At 47.8% G+C, this 21,918-nt stretch overlaps 3 protein-coding genes across 5 annotated transcripts in view; 1 reads left to right on the top strand and 2 right to left on the bottom strand.

The window, feature by feature from the left end:
* POU6F1 (POU class 6 homeobox 1) overlaps positions 1 to 20,504 on the bottom strand; it is a 66,395-nt gene extending 45,891 nt beyond the window's left edge. Inside the window, exons 1-3 of one of the 2 annotated variants that reach the window (XM_064591232.1) lie at positions 20,485 to 20,502; positions 7,665 to 7,745; positions 606 to 816 (exon numbers count right to left, since the gene is read on the bottom strand). The gene's annotated coding sequence lies outside the window, so the exon portion shown is untranslated. Of the gene's footprint in view, positions 1 to 605; positions 817 to 7,664; positions 7,746 to 20,484 lie in introns of both variants that reach the window. The other variant, XM_064591233.1, reaches the window with a different exon arrangement.
* Positions 759 to 4,848, top strand: DAZAP2 (DAZ associated protein 2). Of its 2 annotated transcripts, none has more exons than XM_045870924.3 (4): positions 759 to 898; positions 1,890 to 2,008; positions 2,422 to 2,590; positions 3,401 to 4,848. In XM_045870924.3, exons 1-4 carry the CDS (start codon positions 886 to 888, stop codon positions 3,721 to 3,723), a joined length of 624 nt encoding a protein of 207 aa, XP_045726880.1. In that variant the 5' UTR covers positions 759 to 885; the 3' UTR covers positions 3,724 to 4,848. The 2 variants fall into 2 exon arrangements, with proteins under 2 accessions (XP_045726880.1, XP_045726879.1); XM_045870923.3 differs by having other exon boundaries at positions 2,422 to 2,667.
* SMAGP (small cell adhesion glycoprotein) lies at positions 4,374 to 21,495 on the bottom strand. Its single transcript, XM_054507053.2, has 4 exons — positions 21,299 to 21,495; positions 20,485 to 20,553; positions 7,665 to 7,745; positions 4,374 to 6,964 (listed from the first exon to the last, which is right to left on the bottom strand). The coding sequence occupies exons 2-4, from the start codon at positions 20,516 to 20,518 to the stop codon at positions 6,786 to 6,788; spliced, it is 294 nt and encodes a 97-aa protein (XP_054363028.1). The 5' UTR covers positions 20,519 to 20,553; positions 21,299 to 21,495; the 3' UTR covers positions 4,374 to 6,785.
* Positions 21,496 to 21,918: the final 423 nt, after the last annotated feature.

The following is a 21,918-nucleotide window of genomic DNA, read 5'->3' as shown; positions in this document are numbered from 1 at the left end:
TAAAATGAAGGATGTAAGGAAAACCTTAATTGCTGCCCTCAAGGATGGCATCTTTGCCCTTGAGGACAATTAGGTTAGGGGCGAGACGAAACAGAAAATGTACCCAAGGCACCATACAGCTCACCTGTAACAAGTACCAAAGGAAGGGCAGGGCCACCTGCACTCCCTGGGTAGCGCGAGTGTGCGGGCTTTCGAGCTAGCTGCCGTGGAGGACACAGCAGAGCACGGCCTGCCTTTTGGGAAGAAAGACAGCGACCCAAGAAAATAACTGGCACCTGTCGGTGGAACAGACAAGGCAGCGAAGTTTCCACCCGTGGTCTACCTCAGAAAAGGACAGATGACAGCCGGACTGGCAAAGTAAATCTGGACGGAGCGGAGGCTTATGTCGGGCTTCGTAGAAGGGAAACTGCACGACAGGTCAAGGTCTGGGGAGCATGTTTCAGTTAGAGAAGTAATTAGAAATCCCTGCCCCCTGTGGAAAGGCTGTCAAGGTGAGGTGACCTTGAGCTGCGGCGCGTAGGTGTAAAAAGGTTCCGGGGAATGGTTTAGCGGTTCTGCCTCCGAGCGCCCAAGAGAAAAAAAAAAATCCTGTTTTGAGACAATACCTGTATTTGGTTTTCTTCCCGTCGTAGGACGCGGGTGGGGGTTGGAAGACAAGCCCCAAGGGGCGGGGCCAACGCTCGCGAGTAGGCGGGACCACGCGAGCCCTTCCTCTAGCTACTGGAGACCGGGCGGAGGGGCGGGGTTTCCGGTGGTAGCGGCACTCGGGCGCCGGGTGACGCTAGGCGGACGAATCGTCACGTGACACGGAAGTGACTACGAACAGGAAGAGGACGAAAAAAATAACCGTCCGCGACGCCGAGCCGAACCGGACCAGCAGCCACCATGAACAGCAAAGGCAAGGACAGGGGGCGGCTGGGGTCGTCGGGGGGAATCGTGCTAGCCTGGAGCGAGTGGGCCCGGAGCCCAGGGTCGCCAAGCGCTAGGCTTGGGGCGAGCTGCGCCTCGGTCCTGGGCCAGCTGCAGTCCCGGGGGCTGCTCCAGACGCCTTCGTCATCCTCGAACTACGGCTACTCGCTCCTTCTCGGCCCTTTCCTCCTTAAACTCTGTGGCGCAGTTTGGAGCTGCGGGCTCGGGTGGAGGGGTGGGGGGGGAAAAGGCTTGTCATGATGGGCATCTGCAGGAGCAAATGGGGAGCTAGAGCAGGGATTTGGGTAGGCCAATGGAGCGCCGGCGGAGGCGGGGCGCCGCGCTCCGGAACCAGAGGCTGGCGCCCGGGCTTAACTAGTGAGGTGCCGGCGCTGGTGGGCGGGCCGGGGGGCAGAAGGGTCTCTCTCTCCTCTTCCCTTCGATGGCGGCCCGAAGTTCTCCCGGTTCCTGTGATTGTACTAGTGTCTGGCAGAACACGATCCTCAGCTGTTTTTTAGGACATTTCCCTTTATCTTCTCTCGAGTCTGACGAGTCTGAAGGTTCACTTCCACCACTCTATTTGGAAGTCGACCTTGAGTAGGAATCTATGGGGCAAATCATCATAACCACTGTGACTTAACGAGGTCGTGGGCAGTTACACTAGGCTTGTGAAAACCACCCAGAGCGTAGGCAGGATGTACCTTCCGTTGGTACATTGGCAGGAACGGGTGCCCAGACCTGCCCTGCATCAGTGGAGAAACTTGGGTCCAGCGAGACTTTCCCTTACACCAGTATGCTAATGGGAAGAGCACCTTTTATGGCCAGTTAGAATCCACCATCTTCGTGTGTAGGTGGGATAAGTGTGCAAAGAAAATGCTTATTTTCTTGGTCTCAAAAATCAGGCCCTCCAGAGCAGTCTGTTTGCCCCATTTTGGTGGCTCTGTATGGTAGGCAACGTGCATTTTCATCTTGTTTTCCAGGTCAATATCCAACGCAGCCAACCTACCCTGTGCAGCCTCCTGGGAATCCAGTGTACCCTCAGACCTTGCATCTTCCTCAGGCTCCACCCTATACTGATGCTCCACCTGCCTACTCAGAGGTGCTTCCAGTTTACTAGACTTGAACTGAATACTCTTGGATCACATTTTCAGTCTTTAGCTAAGCCTGACTCCACATATTTATTTACTCTCCACAAAGAGGAGAGAGTGCTCACAGAATAGTCTGAAACATTGTATATACTTCAGCAGTTTCTGTTGGGGTTGAGAAGGCATGATCTGATTATTTTATGTTTTTTGGCACAGGCTGAGGTTAAGAAGATGAGTTTGCGTTCCTTGAGCCTAACATTAGCTATAGCAGGAAGTGACCCAGGAGAATACTGAATGGCAGCGAAAAGGCAGTTTGTGTAACTCACAGTGTAATCTGCACAAGGAGAATTAAGAATTGACTCATGAAAGAGATCTAAAATTGGAATGTCTTAAAGTAACCCGTTCCCTTCTCTTCTCCCTCTTCTAGCTCTACCGTCCGAGCTTTGTGCACCCAGGGGCTGCCACAGTCCCCACCATGTCAGCTGCATTTCCTGGCACCTCACTGTACCTTCCCATGGCCCAGTCTGTGGCTGTTGGACCTTTAGGTTCCACAATCCCTATGGCTTATTATCCAGTTGGTCCCATCTATCCACCTGGTTCAGCAGTGCTGGTGGAAGGAGGGTATGATGCAGGTGCCAGATTTGGAGCTGGGGCTACCGCTGGCAACATTCCTGTGAGTATGACCTTACCAGAAAAACTCAGCTCTTGTGTATTTGAACTTTCTGAAGAGATTACATATTCATCCTTTCACCGTCCCTGGATAATAGCTGTGGCATTAGTATAACACCGATTTCCAGTAGTCAGGCAGAAAGCAGATGAGGGGGCAGGAGAACTATGGAAAGTCAGTAGCATCTGGTACATTCCCTCGGGTCTGAGTTAACCAGATTCCTTTGTTTTCCTATATTAGGAGTCCTGCCTGCTGCCTTTTCAGTTCCAGTTTGGTACTGGTCTAGTAATATTCCTTATTCATTCCATAAGCATTTACTTCAAATTTGCCACCAGCATGGCATTCCATCGGGAAACAAGATGATTAAAACTGGAGAAAGCGTTGTCCCTATTAAGTAGCATTTGGAAAGATGCTAGAGGTTGTAGTTTGGTTTCCTGCTTAGTTCGCCCATGTATAAGAATTTGAGCCCAAATGGTCCTTGCTAGGGCCATCCACTCAAAACCATATGCCTGAAATGAGGTGAGAACGCCTTTGAGTGAGTGGTAGGCTCTTTCCTGTTTGTATCTTTGGGTTCACAGAGAATACAGACCTGCTTTACAACCCAAGTTGGTGGCAGGACTAGCTTTAAGATGCGATTGGTCAGCACATTGCCATCTTCCTAACGGATCCTGTTTCACTCGTGTCCATTTCCCTTGTCTCAGCTGCCCTATGCCCAGTCAACCTTGTCTTTTCCTTTCAGCCTCCACCCCCTGGATGCCCTCCCAACGCTGCTCAGCTTGCAGTCATGCAGGGAGCCAATGTCCTTGTAACTCAGCGGAAGGGAAACTTCTTCATGGGTGGCTCAGATGGTGGCTACACCATCTGGTGAAGAACCAAGGCCACCTCTGTGCCGGGAAAGACATCACATACCTTCAGCACTTCTCACAATGTAACTGCTTTAGTCCTATTAACCTGAAGTTGCAGTTTAGACACATGTTGTTGGGGTGTCTTTCTGGTGCCCAAACTTTCAGGCACTTTTCAAACTTAATAAGGAACCATGTAATGGTAGCAGTACCTCCTTAAAGCATTTTGAGGTAGGGGAGGCATCCATTCATAAAATGAATGTGGGTAAAGCAGCCCTAAGGATCTTCCTTTAATTCCTCTGGAGTAATACTGTACCATACTGGTTTTTGCTCTTAGTTAATAAAACATCAAATTAGGTTTGGAGGGAACTTTGATCTTCCTAAGAATTAAAGTTGCCAAATTATTCTGATTGGTCTTTAATCTCCTTTAAGTCTTTGATTTCTATTACTTGTTATAAATGAAACGCATTAGTTGTCTGCCTTTCCCTCCTTTCCATCCTTTGCCCCATGTCCCACCCTCACCTCTAGTCTCTTCCAGTTCCTTCCCGCCAATCTCCATTGAATCAATGGTGCAGGACAGAAAGCCAGTCAGACTAACTCCCTTCTCTCCTTGCACTTGTCCCACTTGCCATCTTTTAACTAGTCTTTCACAAGGATCCTCTGAAACCCCCTCTGTGCCCCAAGCACAGGCCCCATTACTTCTGCTTTTGCATCTCCTCAGGCAAAAGTGGAGGGTGCCTCTTGGACCCTCCTCATAGGTTGTTTCTTCATCCATGAACCAAACCCCAATTTGCTTCGGTGCCAGAAAAACAGAGCTCTATTTGAACAAAGGGTATCAATGCAAACTGTACTATAAACAGGTTTGTTTAAAATGTGGGGGCAAGGAGGAGGATGCATTTCAAAAGCCTCATGACGTCAGAGCCAAATTAGGGGAAGTTTTCCCATCCAAAAATTGGTTACTGTTGATTGTCAGAGTACCTGATGTAAGCCCTCATGGCTCCTGAGAATTCCTCAGCTGGGTTAAGGGGGTCATGTTATGAATCCCTCACTACAAAATGACTTGAGTCCAGTGAAATCTCATTAGGGTTAAGAATATTTCAGGGATCCTTAATATTTTGATTTTTGTTTTCTGAAATTGGATTTTATTTTATTTTATAATTTCAGTTCATCTAAATTTTGTGTTCTGTCCATGTGATGTTTGACTGTACCATTGACTGTTATGGAAGTTCAGCGTTGTATGTCTCTCTCTACACTGTGGTGCACTTAACTTGTGGATTTTTTATACTAAAAATGTAGAATAAAGACTATTTTGAAGATTTGAATAAAGTGATGAAGTTGCATTACACCTCACTTCAAGGATTCTTTACTCAACTTGTTTTTAGATTTCTTCTCCATATATCTTTTATGTCCCACCCAGAATTCAGATAGGTGCTGCTGTCATTCTGGGGTTTTGTTTTGTTTTGTTTTGTTTTGTTTTTTAAATGAAGCCTTTGAAATAAATTCAGGAGTACATGGCCAAGATTTGACCTTTTCATGAGTCCCATTCTAGGTGCTTTACTTTTCTTCATTTTACTTCCTAAGCTCTTTCAGATTCTTAAGAGCCTATTATGCCAGAACAAACTTAGAACATAAGCTTAGAAATAAGGGAACGACTGATTGTCCTAACTTGCTCTAGAATTTGACTTGAGAAAAATGTTTTAGTATGACAGTCTGTGTAAGTTCAAGGTGACCTTCAGTTTCTCCAAAGTTCTGTGTGGAGAAATACTGAAAACTAGGATTGTCAAAATTGATTCTTCAACTCTTGGGTCTTGGGAGGAATTGAGCTTGGACAATGGAGGCAGTAACAATTAAGACCTCAAAGGAAATTTAGCTTAATTCCAAAGTAAACAGTATTTGGGGAGCTATGGTTTCTATCTTTTAAACACATATCATTTGGGGACTAAGATCCAAGAAGCTTCTCTGGGCTTGATTCAAAGGACACTGGTGGGAAGAGTGGTGGGGAGATTGTTTCTGGTTCCCTCCGTGTATACACAGAATGGGTCTGGGAAGGGCATCTGGGTGGCTCAGTTGGTTGAGCATCTGCCTTCAGCTCAGGTCATGATCCCAGGGTCCTGGGATGGAGTCCCAAGTTGGGTTCCCTGCTCAGTGGGGAACTTGCTTCTCTCTCTGCCCCTACCCCCTCCCACTCATGCTTTCTCTCGAGAGTGCTCTCTCTCAAATAAATAAACCTTAAAAAAAAAAAAAAAAGGGCGCCTGGGTGGCTCAGTTGGTTAAACGACTGCCTTCGGCTCAGGTCATGATCCTGGAGTCCCGGGATCAAGTCCCACATCGGGCTCCCTGCTTAGCAGGGAGTCTGCTTCTCCGTCTGACCCTCCTCCCTCTCATGCTCTCTGTCTCTCATTCTCTCTCTTGCAAATAAATAAAATCTTAAAAAAAAAAAGAATGGGTCTGGGAAATTCCGGCCCTTGCCAGGATGGAAGGTAAAGCCATTTCATCTCCCAGGGTATGTTTCTAATGACACCCCTGGGACAAGCTTCCCACGACCATCTTTGTTTCAAACTCCTGAGATTGTTGTGGGAACTTCTGAAACTTCCCTAGGGTTCTTTATGTTTGGGAGAGAACATATGCAAACGAGTTAAATAAGCAAAAGAAAATGTCAAAAAAGTTTAAGTATGGATAAGTCAAAATATAAAGGTGGTTATTTCTTGCACACAAGAATCAGATTTCTGTATCAATGAACATTTTTAATTGTGATAAAAATAGCATCAGTATAAGGTTGTTGGGGAATATGGAAAGGAAGGGCTCAGATTAGGAGACATAGCACATTCATCAGGGGGTGGAGACTCCATAGTCTCCTGCCCCTCCCCACTTGGCCTTTTACCATGCTTTCCAGCACCTGGGAAGAACTTCTACAGACACTATCTCTGTTCCAGCTGTCACTAGCAGATCAGGTAGGGGACAGAGGAGCAGCCAGCGACCCTAACTCTCCTTCCCTTCGACCTTGAAAAAAGTGAAGATGACCGGGCTCATGTGGCCTGGTGTTGCTCCACCTTGTTGGGCAGCCACCGAAACCAGCTAGACTACAAAGGCCTCGCTAAAGACATCATCAACAGCTTTCTCTGTGTCCCTGGCATCAGTGATGCTGGCATTTGGGCCTGTGTCCTAGAAGGAGCTCGGGTTTGCCCATATCAATCAATGCTTCTCACCAGTTTCAGATAAAACTTTCACCTAATAGTGTGTTAGCACTGGAGCCTGGAGAAGCTCCTTGGGGCCCAGGAATCATTAGATGAAATATTCCTCCTTGTCCCTGCCCTTGGCTGAGTCACTTTCCATTTGGAGGATGGCGCTGGGCTCGCCTTCTGCAGGTTCGTAGGTGATGTAGCTGCCTTTGTTCTTGTACAGGTAAAAGAAGATCAAGACCACGACTGAGAGCAGGGTGAGGAAGACCACGGTGATAACAACTTGGAAAGGAGAGGGAAAATGCAGAGATGTTTCAGGATTGAGGATGTCTCAGTAATTCATGGGGTCTCCTGAATTCAACGATTCCCTCACTTTTTATAAAGATCCTTCTGTTCTAGTTAACCAGCGTCCACTTCCAAAATCCACATTCCCCCACAAGTCCCACTTCCACGGTGCATGATAATCTGAAGTATCCTGGGGCTTAAGCTAAGCAGACATGGCTTTTGATTTCTAACAAAACTACCCCCTCTCAACCAGTCCCTGATAATTCTGATAGAAACAGGAAGGAGGGAAACAGGAAACAGCTTATCCCAACAGGAAGGCATTTTTAAATCCACAGCCTCCTGCAGGGACTTCTCTGATCCCTCCCATCCTCGTCCTCCCCCATCTGACCAACCACACATGTTCCCATCCCTACCCGCACACTGGAGTGTACTGCCCGTACACACTTATATCTATTTGTGGCCACTTCCCACATTTACTGGCAGTGTCTCGGGCGTGAAGCCTCTAAGTCTTTTATAGCCTTGTGTGTGTGCATAGAAGATAACCTACGTGCCAAAACGAGCCCATTAATGGATTTGGTCTCCAATTTGTGGTGCTTTCCTGCATAGGGAAAATCCTTGATCACTACACTTGGCTGCCAATCTATGGAGCGAGAGAGCCCTTGAATTCAAAATGGATTTGGCTCAGGGCCTTTGTTACCTGCAATGAGTGCTGTGCTGGCCTCGGCTTCTGGGGACAGGGCTTCAGTGGCCTGAAGAATTGGGGTGGTCACCAGTTCTTCTAGAAAATTTAGAAAAGTGAAAAAGGAAATGGGGTGAATTCTTTTGTCATATAGTGGTTAAGAGTATGGGTTTTGGAGGGGCGCCTGGGTGGCTCAGATGGTTAAGCGTCTGCCTTCGGCTCAGGTCATGATCCCAGGGTCCTGGGATCGAGCCCCGCATCAGGCTCCCTGCTGGGCGGGGAACCTGCTTCTCCCTCTCCCTCAACCGTTCCCCCTGCTTGTGCTCTTTCACTCTCTCTGTCAAATAAATAAATAAAATATTAAAAAAAAAAAAAAAAGAGTATGGGCTTTGGAGCCTAACTGATGAGGTTCTGAGCTCTGTCCTTTACTGGCTGTGTTACCTTCAGAAAATTACCTAACCCCTCTGTGCATTAGCGTCTTCATCTGCTTTATAGGGTTGTGTGACAGGTAGTAGGTAACTCAATAAGGATAAGCTATTATTAGGAATGCATACTTTTACACAGATGAGATCAAATGATGAGTGTATATACATGTATATATATTTACATTATATTGGCAGGGGCATTTCTTTAATGTTCTTACAAACCCTTTGTAAACATCATTTTATTTAGTTTTTTTAATTGTAATTTTTTAAGTAGGCTCCATGCCCAACACGGGGCTCGAACTCATGACCTCGAGATCGAGAGTCACACGTTCTGCTGACTGAGCCAGCCAGATGCTCCAATATTATTTTTAAATAACTAAATAATGCTCTTCCCTTATTAAAACTCTTTCCTACACCACCAGAGTAGGCCATGTAATTGAAAGGTTCTGAAACAAGGCCTCTCCTACCCTAAAATATATCTCATACCTCCTCCTGCTATTGGTCTATCCATCCTTTACAGCCTGGAAGTCCCACCCCTGAAGTCACTACTCAGGGTCGGGACACTCAAAACTCCTGGTCTCCAGGAGTCCCTTTTAAAAATATTTACATGGGCAGTTAGGGAGCCCTTTACTTCTGTCCCTAGTTAGCATTTTAGTGTAGGGATTTGAGAAGGCACCGAGTTAAGGTTACTGCAGGACAGAGGTATCCTGGGGAAAAGGGGCCTCCTGACCCTGACATCGCCCACAGGAGGCATTATTCAATATTCATTCAATAAATAATAGCAGCACTCATCAACCGCCTACCCTTCGCCAGGTACTGGGGGCCAGGCACACTGTGGATATAATGGTAAGCAAACAGCCGGCCTTCATGGAGCTGACCCTCCACCATGCCACTGTTCACAGTTAATGAGCGCAATACACGAGACAAAGGAGATCTCAGGCATGCAGGAGAGCCCAGGACAGAGGGCCTTGATCTAGTCTTCCAGCAGGGCACAGCCTCCCCAGAAAGTGAGATGTGAGCTGGTCGCTGAAGCAGGGGGTAGGAGTTTACAGGGTAAAAGGGACAAGGGCCCACGCAGCCTGAGCACAGTGCAGGAGTGTGACTCCCCTCCGATGCCTGCCACCTTCAGGTTTCCATCCAGGCCAAGGGATACGTAGTCACCAGCGGGGGGACTGGGAGCCTGGGAGCAGTGCTGAAAGGGGTCAATGGTGTTGAGGGGTCTTTTCACACAGGCCAAGGAGCCTGATGAACCTGGTCCTGCAACAGAAAAAGCAGGGGTGGGCTGCCTAGAGCACCCCCCCTCCCAAGGCCAGGCCACATCGTTACGTCTCCTGCTGCCGCTGGGGGCGACACTAACCAACCCTGCAGGGCAACGGTGAGGCCTGAATGAGAGCGCAGGAAGCAATCACGTAGTGACGCTCTTTCTGTGCTTAGTGCTTAAAAGGGAAAGCTAGTCTCGGTTTGAACCTTGCCCCAACATACCACTAGGTGACCCTAAGGAAGTTACTAAACCTCCTGGAGCTTTAGTTTTTTGAACTGCAAAACAGAGGTGTGGTGGGCAGCTGGTGAGGTGGCTCGGGATGGTACCCGCTGCCTGGTGTTTATTTACACCCTGTGTAAGCCCCTCTCCCTGTGTGCGGGCTGGACCTAGGGACTTGCTTCTCACAAAGAGAGTACAGCAAAAGTGATGGGCTGTCACTTCTGAGATTACGTTGTGACTTCCATCAAAGAGAAGCCTTGAACTTTACCCTCCTGATCCCTGCCTCAGTCTGCTGCCCCTCACCACGCCACCACGCACACTTTCCTCCCCCAAATCTCCCAGGGCTGCACTTCATCTTCCCACCACTGATCTAGAATGCTGTACAGATGCTCTTAGTCTTGCCTTTCTTAAACATTAGAAAACGTGAGATATACAAAGCACTGAGAAAAAGAGTTTATGTACGGGAGCTTAAGTATAAAGATTAAGAAGATTCACTTCAATCAATCAACAGCAATTTACTTTGCCCCTACCAGGGACGGGACCATGGAGCTCAATCTCAGTGAGGGTTCAGAGGGCAGACACATATGACTCCCAGAGGACGGAAGATGATTGCTAGTTGGGAAATTCTGCAAATGATCCCAATTATAGCAGCTGCCCTTTATTAAGTCCCTGCTTCGTGCTGGGTGCTTTATAGACATACTCCTTAATCCTTACATCAATCACTTCAAAGTAGGTGTTTTTATTTGCTAATGTGGACCCCGAGGCCCTGGGAGAGTTAAATGGCATGGCTCATGTCACACATGATGCAACAGTGCATGGAGCCAAGATCTGAATCCAGGACTACACGCTCCAAAGCCCAAGCAAGGTATTTATACGAATCCTTCCTACTACGTCCTTTTCTTTTTTTCCAAGAGGGAACAAGAGGGAGAGATCATGAAAGATTACCACAGGGCAGCAAAACAAGCTTTCCAGAAAGCTCGAGGATTTAAAAAATAGGGGTAAAGGCGGGAGAAACACCAGCCGACCACAACCAACTACACGCTGTTGTGCCACAAAAAGTGCGTCCTTAATGCGGACGGGCTCAGGGGCAACCGGTGAGCGGGGAGCGACGTCTGTGTAAGGGGGAAGCCATGTTGCCTCACAGGCAACCTCCTTCACTTTAACGCTTGAGGTGCTCAGAGGCAAGCTCGCTACAACTGAAGAGCACACTTTGGCAATGTAGAAAGACCTGCAGGAACATACAGTTCGGGGTGCCTGGGTGGCTCAGTGGGCTAAGCGTCTGCCTTCGGCTCAGGTCATGATCCCAGGGTGCTGGGATCGAGTCCTGCGTGGGTCTCCCTGCTTGGCTGGGAGCCTGCTTCTCCCTCTCTGCCCCCACCCCTGCCTCCAGCCCCGCTCCCGCTCATGTTCTCTCTCGCTATCTCTCTCTCTCAAATAAATAAATAAAATAGTAAAAAAAAAAAAAGGATTAAAAAAAGAAACATACACTTCAATAGACGTGCCTTCCTTGGATGCAGTTATTGGTTGGAAGCCATCTGGTGAAGCAGTTAAGTACAAATGAAGGAGGTACAAAGAAATTTACCTCTACACGAAGACAACGGAGTAATGAAGAAGGCGGACCCTACATCAGATTTTTGCTTCTGATGAAAATGGTCTCTGTTGGAAACAAAGGCTCTCTGGAATCTACTTCTAAAAAGGAGGAAGCATACATCTCAGGAACAAAAGCTCATCCATTTTGTAGCATGTTCAGAATTTCCTTTGTTTTTAATGTAACAAAGGAAGTTCTGATATACGCTACAAAATGGATGCCACTTATATGAAGTACCTAGAATAGCCAGATTCACAGGGACAGGAAGTAGGATAGTGGTTGTCAGGAACTGGGGAGAGAGGGGATGGGGTAGCTGTTACTATTTTTTTTTTTAAGATTTTATTATTTAAAAAAAAAATTTTTTTTTAAAGACTTTATTCATTTATTTGAGAGAGAATGAGATAGAGAGAGCATAAGAGGGGGGAGGGCCAGAGGGAGAAGCAGACTCCCCGCCGAGCAGGGAGCCCGATGCGGGACTCGATCCCGGGACACCAGGATCATGACCTGAGCCGAAGGCAGTCGCTTAACCAACTGAGCCACCCAGGCACCCCTAAGATTTTATTCTTAAGTAATCTCTCTACCCAATGTGGGGCTTGAACTTAAAACCTGGAGATCAAGAGCTGCATGCTTTACCGAATGAGCCAGCCAGAGGCCCCAGGATGGGAGTTGTTGTTTAATGGGTACAGAGTTCAGTCTGGGTATGAATCTACTTAATGGTATACTTAAATATTGTAAATTTTATGTTATGTATAATTTTGCTGTAATTAAAAAAATTTTTCTTCATACAGTTTACATTCTGAGAAGGTAAAATGGACAATAAATAAAATAAGAAAAAGATACACTGTATTAGATACTGATTAGTGCTATGTAGAAAAAAAGAGCAGGGTGGGCACCTGGGTGGCTCAGTCAGTTAAACACCTGCCTTCGGCTCTGGTCATGATCCCAGCGTCCTGGGATCGAGCCCCGCATCGGGCTCCCTGCTCAGTGGGGAGTCTGCTTCTCCCTCTGACCCTCACCCCTCTTGTGCTCTCTCTCAAATAAATAAATAAATAAAATCTTAAAAAAAAAAAAAGAGCAGGAAGTGGGGTAGGGGGCTGGCATGTGGATAGGGGTGGTCAGGGAGTCTCTCTGATGAGGTGACTTGAGTAAAGACCTCTAGAAGGTAAGAAAGGCAGCCTGGCCGAGATCTGGGCAGAGGGAACAGCAAGTACGAGATAGGGCTATCCACAATATTGAAAAGCACTGGGGGGGCACCTGGGTGGCTCAGTCGTTAAGCATCTGCCTTCGCTCAGGTCATGATCCCAGGGTCCTGGGATCGAGCCCCGCATCGGGCTCCCTGCTCCGCAGGAGGCCTGCTTCTCCCTCTCCCGCTCCCCCTGCTTGTGTTCCCTCTCTCGCTGTGTCTCTCTCTGTCAAATAAATAAATAAAATCTTTAAAAAAAAAAAAAAAAGAAAAGCACCGGGGCTGTTGCATGCTTGGCATGCTTGAGGCACAGCACAGAGGTCACTGAACAGAGCAAGGGAGAAGCAAGAGGAGATGGAATCAAGGGGGCTGTATACTATGGGTGCTGGGGGCCATGGAAGGGCTTTGGCTTTTTCCATGACTGAAATGAGAACCTCATAGAGGTTTTGGGGCAGAGACTGGATAAAGCAGTGCTTCTCAACCTCTGTTGTGCATAGGAATCTCCTAGGGATCTTGTTAAAATGATTCAGGGGGTCTCAGGTAGGGCCTGAAATTCCAAAGACAATGCTTTTGAAACACTGAGCCCACCATGTTGTGAGGAAGCCCAGTGTAGCCCAGTGAAACAGTGGTAGGATTCTGGATACATTCGACACCAAGACTGACAGGGTATGGGGTGGAGTCAAGGATGACACCAAGGTTTTGGGCTTGAGTGACTGGAGGGAAGGAAGGCATGGTGTCACCCGAGTTGGAAAGTCTGCGGGAGGAACAGATTTGGAAGGGAAGATCAGAGTTCAATTTTGGACATGACTGCTTATTAGATACCCAAGGGCAGCTGTTAAGACTGGAATTTTGGGAAGAGGTCTGGACTGGAGATTTAAAAAGTCAGCATATTTCAGCCCCCGAGAATGGGTGAGCTCACCAAGGGAATAAGTACCGATAAAGAGGCCCAAGGGCTGAGCCCAGAAAGGAAAGAACAAAAGAGACTGAGAAGTAGCAGCCAAAGAGATCAAGTACAAGGACTACTGGGTTTCGCTATGCAGGGCTCATGAATGACCCAGACAACAGAAGCTCTGGTGACGTGCTGTGTGTAAGGCTGGTTGACACTGGATTCAAGAAAAAAAAAAAGAGGAAGAGGAAGGACTGGAGGCAGAATACAGATAAACTCTTTTTTCTGTAAATGTGAGCAGAGAAATGGGGCTGCAGTTGGAGGAGGAAGGGAGTTCAAGTTTTTTCAAGGATGGGAGAAACGACAGCATGTTTATGTACGGATAGGAAGGACAGGCGTAACTCGGAAGAGAGGGAACTGCTGGGGATGCATGAGGGAGGTCAGTGGCTGCAACCGCGTCCTTGGAGGGATGGGGTCCAGTGCCCGGAAGGAGGGGCCGGCTGCAGACAGAGCAGAGAGTGCATGCTACTGACATGCACGTGGGCACAGAGGCAGGTGGCGGCGAGATGGGGGCGGTGGGGGTCTTGGGCAGTTGTTTCTAAGGACGTTAATTTGCTCAAGAAAACAGAATGCAAGGTCATCTATTGAGAGTAAGGATGGGAGAGCCGAAGGTGCTGTAGGAGTAAATAGTGTCTTATCACAGGACACGGATAAGGCTGTTTATAATAGGGGCGCCTGGGTGGCTCAGTCAGTTAAGTGTCTGACTCTTGATTTCACCTCAGGTCATGATCTCAGGGTCCTGGGATCGAGCCCCGCATCGGGCTCCCTGCTCAGCAGGGAGCCTGCTTCTCTCCCTCTCCCTCTGCTGCTCCCCCTGCTTGTGCTCACTTTCTCTCTCTCTCTCCACAATAAATAAATAAATATTTTTTAAAAGACTGTTTATAATATCCTGCGGAGTAATACAGACTGGCTATCAGGACTAAGTGGAGTAGAAATTGACCATCAAGGAATGAAGTGGTCCAAGTCTAACTACAAGTTCTTCCACTGGGATTTGACCTTAGTTCTTTTTGAATTGATACTGTTATGTCAAACCGTGCCAGGACCCAATTTAAGGTCTTCCTGTAATTCAAAATAAAAATACTACATTGCAAGACAGGCGTAAGAAAGTTCAGTATCATTTTTCCCTGATGGTAATAACTCTGGCTTTTTTGCTTGACTTTTCTAACACATTGCATATTAAATTCTTTGCAAGATCTTTGGTTTGGTGGTCCACCTGTGCCTTCTGCATAAGCTGAGTGTGGAAGTGCTTCGTGCCCTTTGGGTAAATGCAGACTCCTGCAGGCCCAGGGGAGGTGTGGCAAATTTGTGCAAGTCTCCGAACAAGAGGGGCAGCTAATAAGTTGACAAACAGAGAGATCTCAAACGACTGCAGAAATGGGCCAAACTGAACAAGAGGAGAATTTGAGATTCCTGGGTCTTGTTCAACTACTGACGAAGAAAGAATGGAGATGCTATGGCTTGGCAGCAACACATATAAAAGACTTACAGTGAAATCACCCAAAAGCCACGGGTACTGGAAGGATAATACCCTCAAATGGCAACAAGACTGACAGCTAGGTTGCAGAATTTTGGATGGCTCTTCTTTTCTTCTATACGCTTTCCTTTATCTCCCAAATTCCTTACAAGGATAAATGCAGTTGACCCTTGAACAACATGGGTTTGAACTGCATGGGTCCACATACAAGGTGGATTTCCCCCCATAAATGCAGTACAGTACTGTAAATGCATTTTTCTCTGATGATCTTCTTTTTTTTTTTTTTTTTTAAGATTTTATTTATTTATTTGAGAGAGAATGAGAGAGAGCACATGAGAGTGGGGAGGGTCAGAGGGAGAAGCAGACTCCCCGCCGAGCAGGGAGCCCGATGCGGGACTCGATCCAGGGACTCCAGGATCATGACCTGAGCCGAAGGCAGTCGCTTAACCGACTGAGCCACCCAGGTGCCCACTGATGATCTTCTTAATAACATTTTCTTTTCTCTAGCTTCCTTTATTGCAAGAATACAGTATATAGTACGTATACCATATAAAATATGTGTTAACTGACGGCTACTGGTAAGGCTTTGGGTCAACAGTAGGCTATTAGTAGTTAAGTTTTGGGGGAGTCAAAAGTTATACATGGATTTTTGACTGTGTGGGGGTCAGCGCCCCTAGTCCCCATGTTTTCAAGGGTCAACTGTTCTTTTATAATCTTAAAAAATTTAAAACTTGCTGTTATTCTAGGCCCCATTAATATAATGGGGCTCTTTAATGGAGGTAACAGTGTGGCCCTCCTTTGTGCTGCTCTTAGACAGCTGAGTCTGGGTATGACAGTTTTGTGGTGAGCAGCCAACAAAGTGAATGGCTTGGAAAGTGTATCAGATAAGGAAAGCTGGTAAGAGAAAGCCCAGCGAGGAAACTTAGGGAGAGCCTAGAACTTGAATGCCATCTTCAAATATGCCAAGGGATGACCTTTCAAGAGGACCACTGGCAGAAACTAATGGGACAGAGAGGTCTCTCCCAGAGAAGGAAGAGCAAAACTGGCCAGATGCTTCATGGGGTCCTGGAGAGAGAACTCTAGCACAGAATGGGTGGTTTGACTAGCTGACCCTCAGGACCTTTCTCAGCCTTAATTTTGGAATTTTTATAAATTGAAAGTGCTCTATCAGAATTCTCCTTAAAATCAAATTTTTGAACAGGTGAAATCTCAGCGAAGGCTGTAGTTTAGTTATCAGTATTATACCAATGTTAATTTCTTGGTTTTCACAACATGCCATGGTCATATAAGATACTGACATTAGGGAAAACTGGCTGGAGGGTATATGGGAACTTTCTATATTATTTTTTGCAACTTTTCTATAAATCTAAAATTACTCCAATAAAATGTTTACTTAAAAAAAAAAAAATCAAGGGTGCCTGGGTGACTCAGTCGTTGGGCGTCTGCCTCCGGCTCAGGTCATGATCCCAGGGTCCTGGGATCGAGCCCACATTGCGCTCCCTGCTCTGTGGGAAGCCTACTTCTCCCTCTCCCACTCCCCCTGCTTGTGTTCCCTCTCTTGCTGTCTCTCTGTCAAATAAATAAATAAAATATTTTTTAAAAAATCAAATTTTTGAACTCCACTCTGCATAAAAGAGCTGTTTCAGACTAAGTGAAACAGCTAGGTGCTAAGGAGCTAGGGTCTTCAGGTTTCAAGTGCCAGAACTATAATCTGTGGGGGCGCCTGGCTGGCTCATTTGGTAGAGCATGTGACTCTTTTTTTTTTTTTTTTAAAGATTTTATTTATTTATTTGAGAGAGAGAATGAGAGAGAGCACATGAGAGGGGGGAGGGTCAGAGGGAGAAGCAGACTCCCTGCTGAGCAGGGAGCCCGATGCGGGACTCGATCCAGGGACTCCAAGATTATGACCTGAGCCGAAGGCAGTCGCTTAACCAACTGAGCCACCCAGGCGCCCGAGCATGTGACTCTTAATCTAAGGGTCTAAAAGTCATGAGTTCAAGCCCCATGCTGGGCGTGGAGCCTACTTAAAATTAAAAAGAAAAAAAAGAAAACAGAGCTGTAATCTATATTTGTTATTTACAGTTTACGAAACATACACTATTTTATCTCTACTTCACAGTCATGATGTAAGCAGGGTTGTTATTATCATTATGTACGAGGTTAGCAAACTGCATCAACGAGCCCAGGGTCACTGAGCTGTTGGCTGAGCTGGGCTTCGAATCTATCTCCTCATTCCAAGGTTTTTTTCCACCACACACTATCAACTCTCCAGGTTCTGGACACATCTCTGCTCTGCCTCAGCTAACCATTTTAGTTTACGTGTCCACTGGGTTTGGTTCCCTGAATTTTACTGCAGAATGGAAAGGGTGTTCACATAGTACTGTTTGCAAGAGTGACACATATCTGAATGTCCATCCGCAGACGAATGATTAAATAAATTACAGGCCATTCAGTCTGGAAACACTACACAGTTGTCAAAAGGAATGACGTAGATCTGTAATTACTGGCACGGGATATATGGTGAGATGAAAAAAGCAAATTGCTAGAGCAGTAATGTGTAATAAGATTACATGTTTGAAAAAAAGTAAATTAAAATGGAACTATAAACACACACATACACATATATATGCCTGCATATACATAAAAAAGGTCTAGAAGGCTATTCCTTGAGGGGCATATAATAGTTTTTTAATGAAAAAATAAACAACAACAAAGTAAACTTTGTTCAGGAAGCCTGGCGTAAAAAGGGGTGAATGGCTCACAGCTCTCCCCCCATTATCTCCTGTTCCTACACCATTTCTCTCCTGTCTCCCTGTCCAAACAAAGGAATGATAATGTTACTCTCTTCCTTCCCTCTCCTCAGGCTTGGAAGGACTGTAACACCATTTTTCTCTCAGGTGGGGGGCTTGGGGTAGAGGACCACAACAAGATTTAAGGCTCCACCCAAATCCTAACCAATAGCAAATGAACTTCAAGATCTACTTTGCTTATGTACCCTTTGTTTGGTTGTTGTTAACCCAGATACCTGTTGGGTTTCTTTGTGGCCCTTGTTTTCAGGCTAAATCTCTTATCACTGAGGTATCAGATCCTTTGCCACCTGAGTCTGCCAACCTACTTATTTGCTCTAGACCTGCCCAACAAAGGGCGGCTCCCTCAATTCTCCTTTCCATGGGAACCCGCCCTGGAATTCTACTTCCTTTCTCTTTCCTTCTCTTTCATGGGCTTGGGCCAGTGGGGTTCAATGAGACTCTGAGAGCGGTGTACCACGACAGAGAGGACAGAGGCTCTGGAGTAAATCAGGACTGGGCACAAAATCCTGCCTTGGCCTTTATTAGCCACACGACCTTGGGAGAATTTAACCTCTGAAAATTTCTTAATTGCCCCGAACCTCAGTTTTTGCTTCTGTAAAATGAGAATAAAACCTGCTCATGAGGTTGGGATAAAGAATAAGCAAGATGAGAAACAACAACAACAAAACAAGCCAATTAAAAAATGGGTAAGGACTTGAATAGAGATTTCTCTAAAGGAGATAAAAAAAAAAAAGATATGCAGATGGCACATGAAAAGATGCTCAATATCATTAATCATTAGGGAAATGTAAATCAAAACCACAAAGAGATAGCACTTCACACCCATTAGGAATGCTACTATAAGAAAAGAAAGAAAGAAAGAAAAAAAGAAAGAAAGAAAGAAAGAGAAAAAGAAAGAAAAGAACAAGTGTTGATGAGGATGTGGAGAAATCAGAACCCTATGCACTGCTGGTGGGATATAACATGGTGCAGCCGCTGTGGAAAACAGTGTGGCAGGTCCTCAAAAAATTAAACAGAATTACCACATGATCCAGCAATTCCACTTCTGAGTATATACCTGAAAGAAATGAAAGCAGGTACTCGAGAAGAAATTTGTACACCCATATTCCTAGCAGCCTTGTTCACAACAGCCAAAGGGTGGAAGCAATCTCTTGATAGATGAATGGATAAACAAAATGATATAGTACATGTATATATAATGATGCATGTATGATATTATCCAGCCTTAAAAAGGAAGGACGTTCTGACACATGCTACAACATGGACGGACTTGAGATGCTAAGTGAAAAAGACATACAAAATGACAAATACTGGGGGCGCCTGGGTGGCTCAGTCGTTAAGCGTCTGCCTTTGGCTCAGGTCATGATCCCAGGGTCCTGGGATTGAGCCCCGCATCGGGCTCCCTGCTCCGCGGGAAGCCTGCTTCTCCCTCTCCCACTCCCCCTGCTTGTGTTCCCTCTCTTGCTGTGTCTCTCTGTCAAATAAATAAAATCTTAAAAAAAAAAAAGACAAATACTGTATGATTCCACTTATATGAGGTACCTAATCAAATTTATACAGATAGAAAGTAAAATGCTGGTCATTAGGAGCTGGAGGGAGGGGCAATGGGGAGTTATTGTTTAATCGATACAGAGTTTCAGTTTGGGAAGATGATACAGTTCCAGAGATGGAGTAATGATGACGGAACAACAGCGTGAATGTTAATACTTCATGCCACTGAACTACCAAAACATGGTTAAAATAATAACATATTATGCATATTTTACCACAAATTTAAAAAAGAAAGAAAGAAAAGAATTTGCCCAAGTCCTAACTTCTCACTTAGCTGCCAAAACATCACCTCTTCCCTATGGGTAGGTTTATTCTAGAGGTCCTCTGCCTTTTCCTCCAGAACACCTTCCAGGAAAGATGCAATCTGTGGTCTCATGCATGGCACTAACTTGATCTGGAACAGCCACTGCACCCTTCTTGGTCTGTACAAACCACATCCATTCTTCAAGGTTAAGTGCTTCCTCCCATTCCATTCCCCACTCATGAAGCCTTTGCTGACCAATCTAGACTTCTATCCACTTCTCCCTCTTGTCTCTCACTGGATAATGGACATTCTGAATTATGTGCATCATGGTCACAGAGGACAGTGTCTTCAGCTTCCCTGGGGTTGTCACTCACTTGTTTCCACATCAGTATAGTAATGTGTGTCCTAATGAATGACGAATGAGGCTGTGTACATGAAAACAGAGGTACACAGACCAACCAAGCCTTGGTTCCTCCCTTACCCTACCGTACACAACGAAAACCATCAGTGACTGTCTGATGGTTTGTCTGGCTCAGCTTGGTTACTGAACAAAAGGCGGGAATTCTTTCTCAGTGTGATGATGTGGACCCCTGCCTAGCATAGCTCCAGGAAACAATGGATTTTGATGCTGGAGTATATCATCAGAGGAGTGGAATGAAAAAGCAGGCAGAATTCCTTTCCAGGAAAAGGTGGGTCTCTAACAAGCCCCCATTAATAGTAATAACCAATGTTACTGAGTGCTTACTAGATATGAGACACGGTGCTAGAGGTGTTTTATATGGGTTATCTCATTTAATCTTCATGAATAAGCTCATAAGATAGGTACCATTTCCCCCTTTTACAAATGAGAAAACTGGAGCTTAGAGAGTGGATCACTCACTGAAGGTCACAAAGCTTTAAGTGGTAGCACTGGGAACTGGCCCAGGTCCATATGATTTCAGATTCAAACTGCACCAAAGCAAGCATTTTGGTTGCCCTCCGCAGCTTCCCAGGACCTTTTCCGGTGTGAGGCGGGCACCGGGAAGTGGGAGGGTCACTGCATCTGGGCTGAGGCCTCAGGGAATTCCAGGCCTGGGCTGGAGGTGGGGGAATGTTAGCAAGTCTCTACCATTCGCACCGGGAAAGGCCTTCACCTACCTCCTGGAGAAGGCGAGGTTAGCAGGCTAGTCATTGCAGCAAGTGGATGGGCACCAGGCAGAGGCAGATCTGTATGAAGAGGGACAAAGACAGGCGTGAGGTGGGCCCCTACCTGGGGCTGGAGACACTGAAGTCCCAGGAAAGCCTTTGCAAGGGCCGGGTTTTCCCGGATTCCTTCCCCCACGGGGCTAGTCCTAAACCCTTCTCTTCTGGTTTCCCTGAATATCTCCTCAGGCTGCAGGTGCCAAGAGCAGAGCCGAGACCTCTGGTACTTGGTGTGGGTTGCCTTTGACCGTACTACCCCGAGATCCTTTCACCTGGCCACTACATTTACCTAAGGGATTTCTCCCGGCCTGAGAAAGTTAGGCGAAGGTATGCAAATTAACAGCGGACCCAGTTTCACCAAGCGGCAGGCACAGGTACCCCGCTCTCCCCCGAGCCGCGAGTCTGCGCGCAACCGTCCACTAGGGGGCAGGAGAGGGCCGGGAGGGCAGGACGCGCCGGCTCCCGAGCCCGCGTGGGGGCAGGGCCGGGGCCTGGGGGCCGGGAGCCAGACACTCGAACGTGGACGTGAGGGGCCTCAGTCCCCTTCAGGCCCGTCCCCGACCAGCCGCTGCCCCGCGCGGGCCCGCTCCCCCGCTGCCCGCAGCGCCGCCCGCGTACCGCCTGCCGAACCCCACCGGCCAGCCGGTAGCGCCGACCCCGCTTGGCCCGGCCCGGGACTCGGCGCCCCGCGCGGCCGTCGAGCCTCGCGAGGCGACGACCCGGCGACCCGGCCTCGGCCCCGCCCCCCGCCCCGGCCCTCCGGCGTTACCGGCACACGGCTGCCGGGGCAGCCCGCGGCGCGCGCGGCCGTCCGTCCGGGCAGCCCGCTCCGAGCGGCCGCGACGGGAGAGGCTCCGGCCGCTCTGGGCTCGCGTCGCTCGCGCGGCCGAGGCGACTGCGGTGTGCGCGCGGCCCCCGGGCTCGCCCGGCCTCGCCCGGCCTCGCCCTCCCGCTGTGCCCTCCTCCGCGTGCTCACCTTACCGGTCGGACGGGCGGCCCGGGGAGGGCGCGGCGCCGCTCCGCGCGTCCTTTTGAACCGCCGGGGGCGGGAACGGCGGAGGTTCGCGGAGAGCCGCCGCGGGACACGGAGCGGGAGGAAGCCGCGGACGGACGCGCGGAGCGAGCGGCGGAGGCCGGCCGGGCGTGGGGGTGGAGGGCCCGGCCGACTGGGTGGGACAGGAAAAGAGGAGAGAAACCGCCCTCTGCAGGTTCCCTCCGCCCGCCCGGCCGCCTCTGCTCCCCCGGGAGGAAAGGCTGCTTTTCCTTGTCCGATTGTCACTTTACTCTCCCCCCGGAGCCGTTTCCTCCCTCGGCCCGAAGCTCCAGGCGGCGTGGGATCGGAACTGGGATAACTGGGATCTGTCCGCTTGCCCCCCATCGACGTAATTT

The sequence above is a fragment of the Mirounga angustirostris genome, unplaced genomic scaffold (assembly GCF_029215605.1).
Source record: "Mirounga angustirostris isolate CCGP_5_RB_7025 unplaced genomic scaffold, mMirAng1.0.hap1 SCAF_5, whole genome shotgun sequence".
Classification (NCBI taxonomy): Eukaryota; Metazoa; Chordata; class Mammalia; order Carnivora; family Phocidae; genus Mirounga; species Mirounga angustirostris.
Note: the sequence above shows the minus strand (reverse complement) of the source record. Positions and strands in the feature narration are given on the sequence as shown.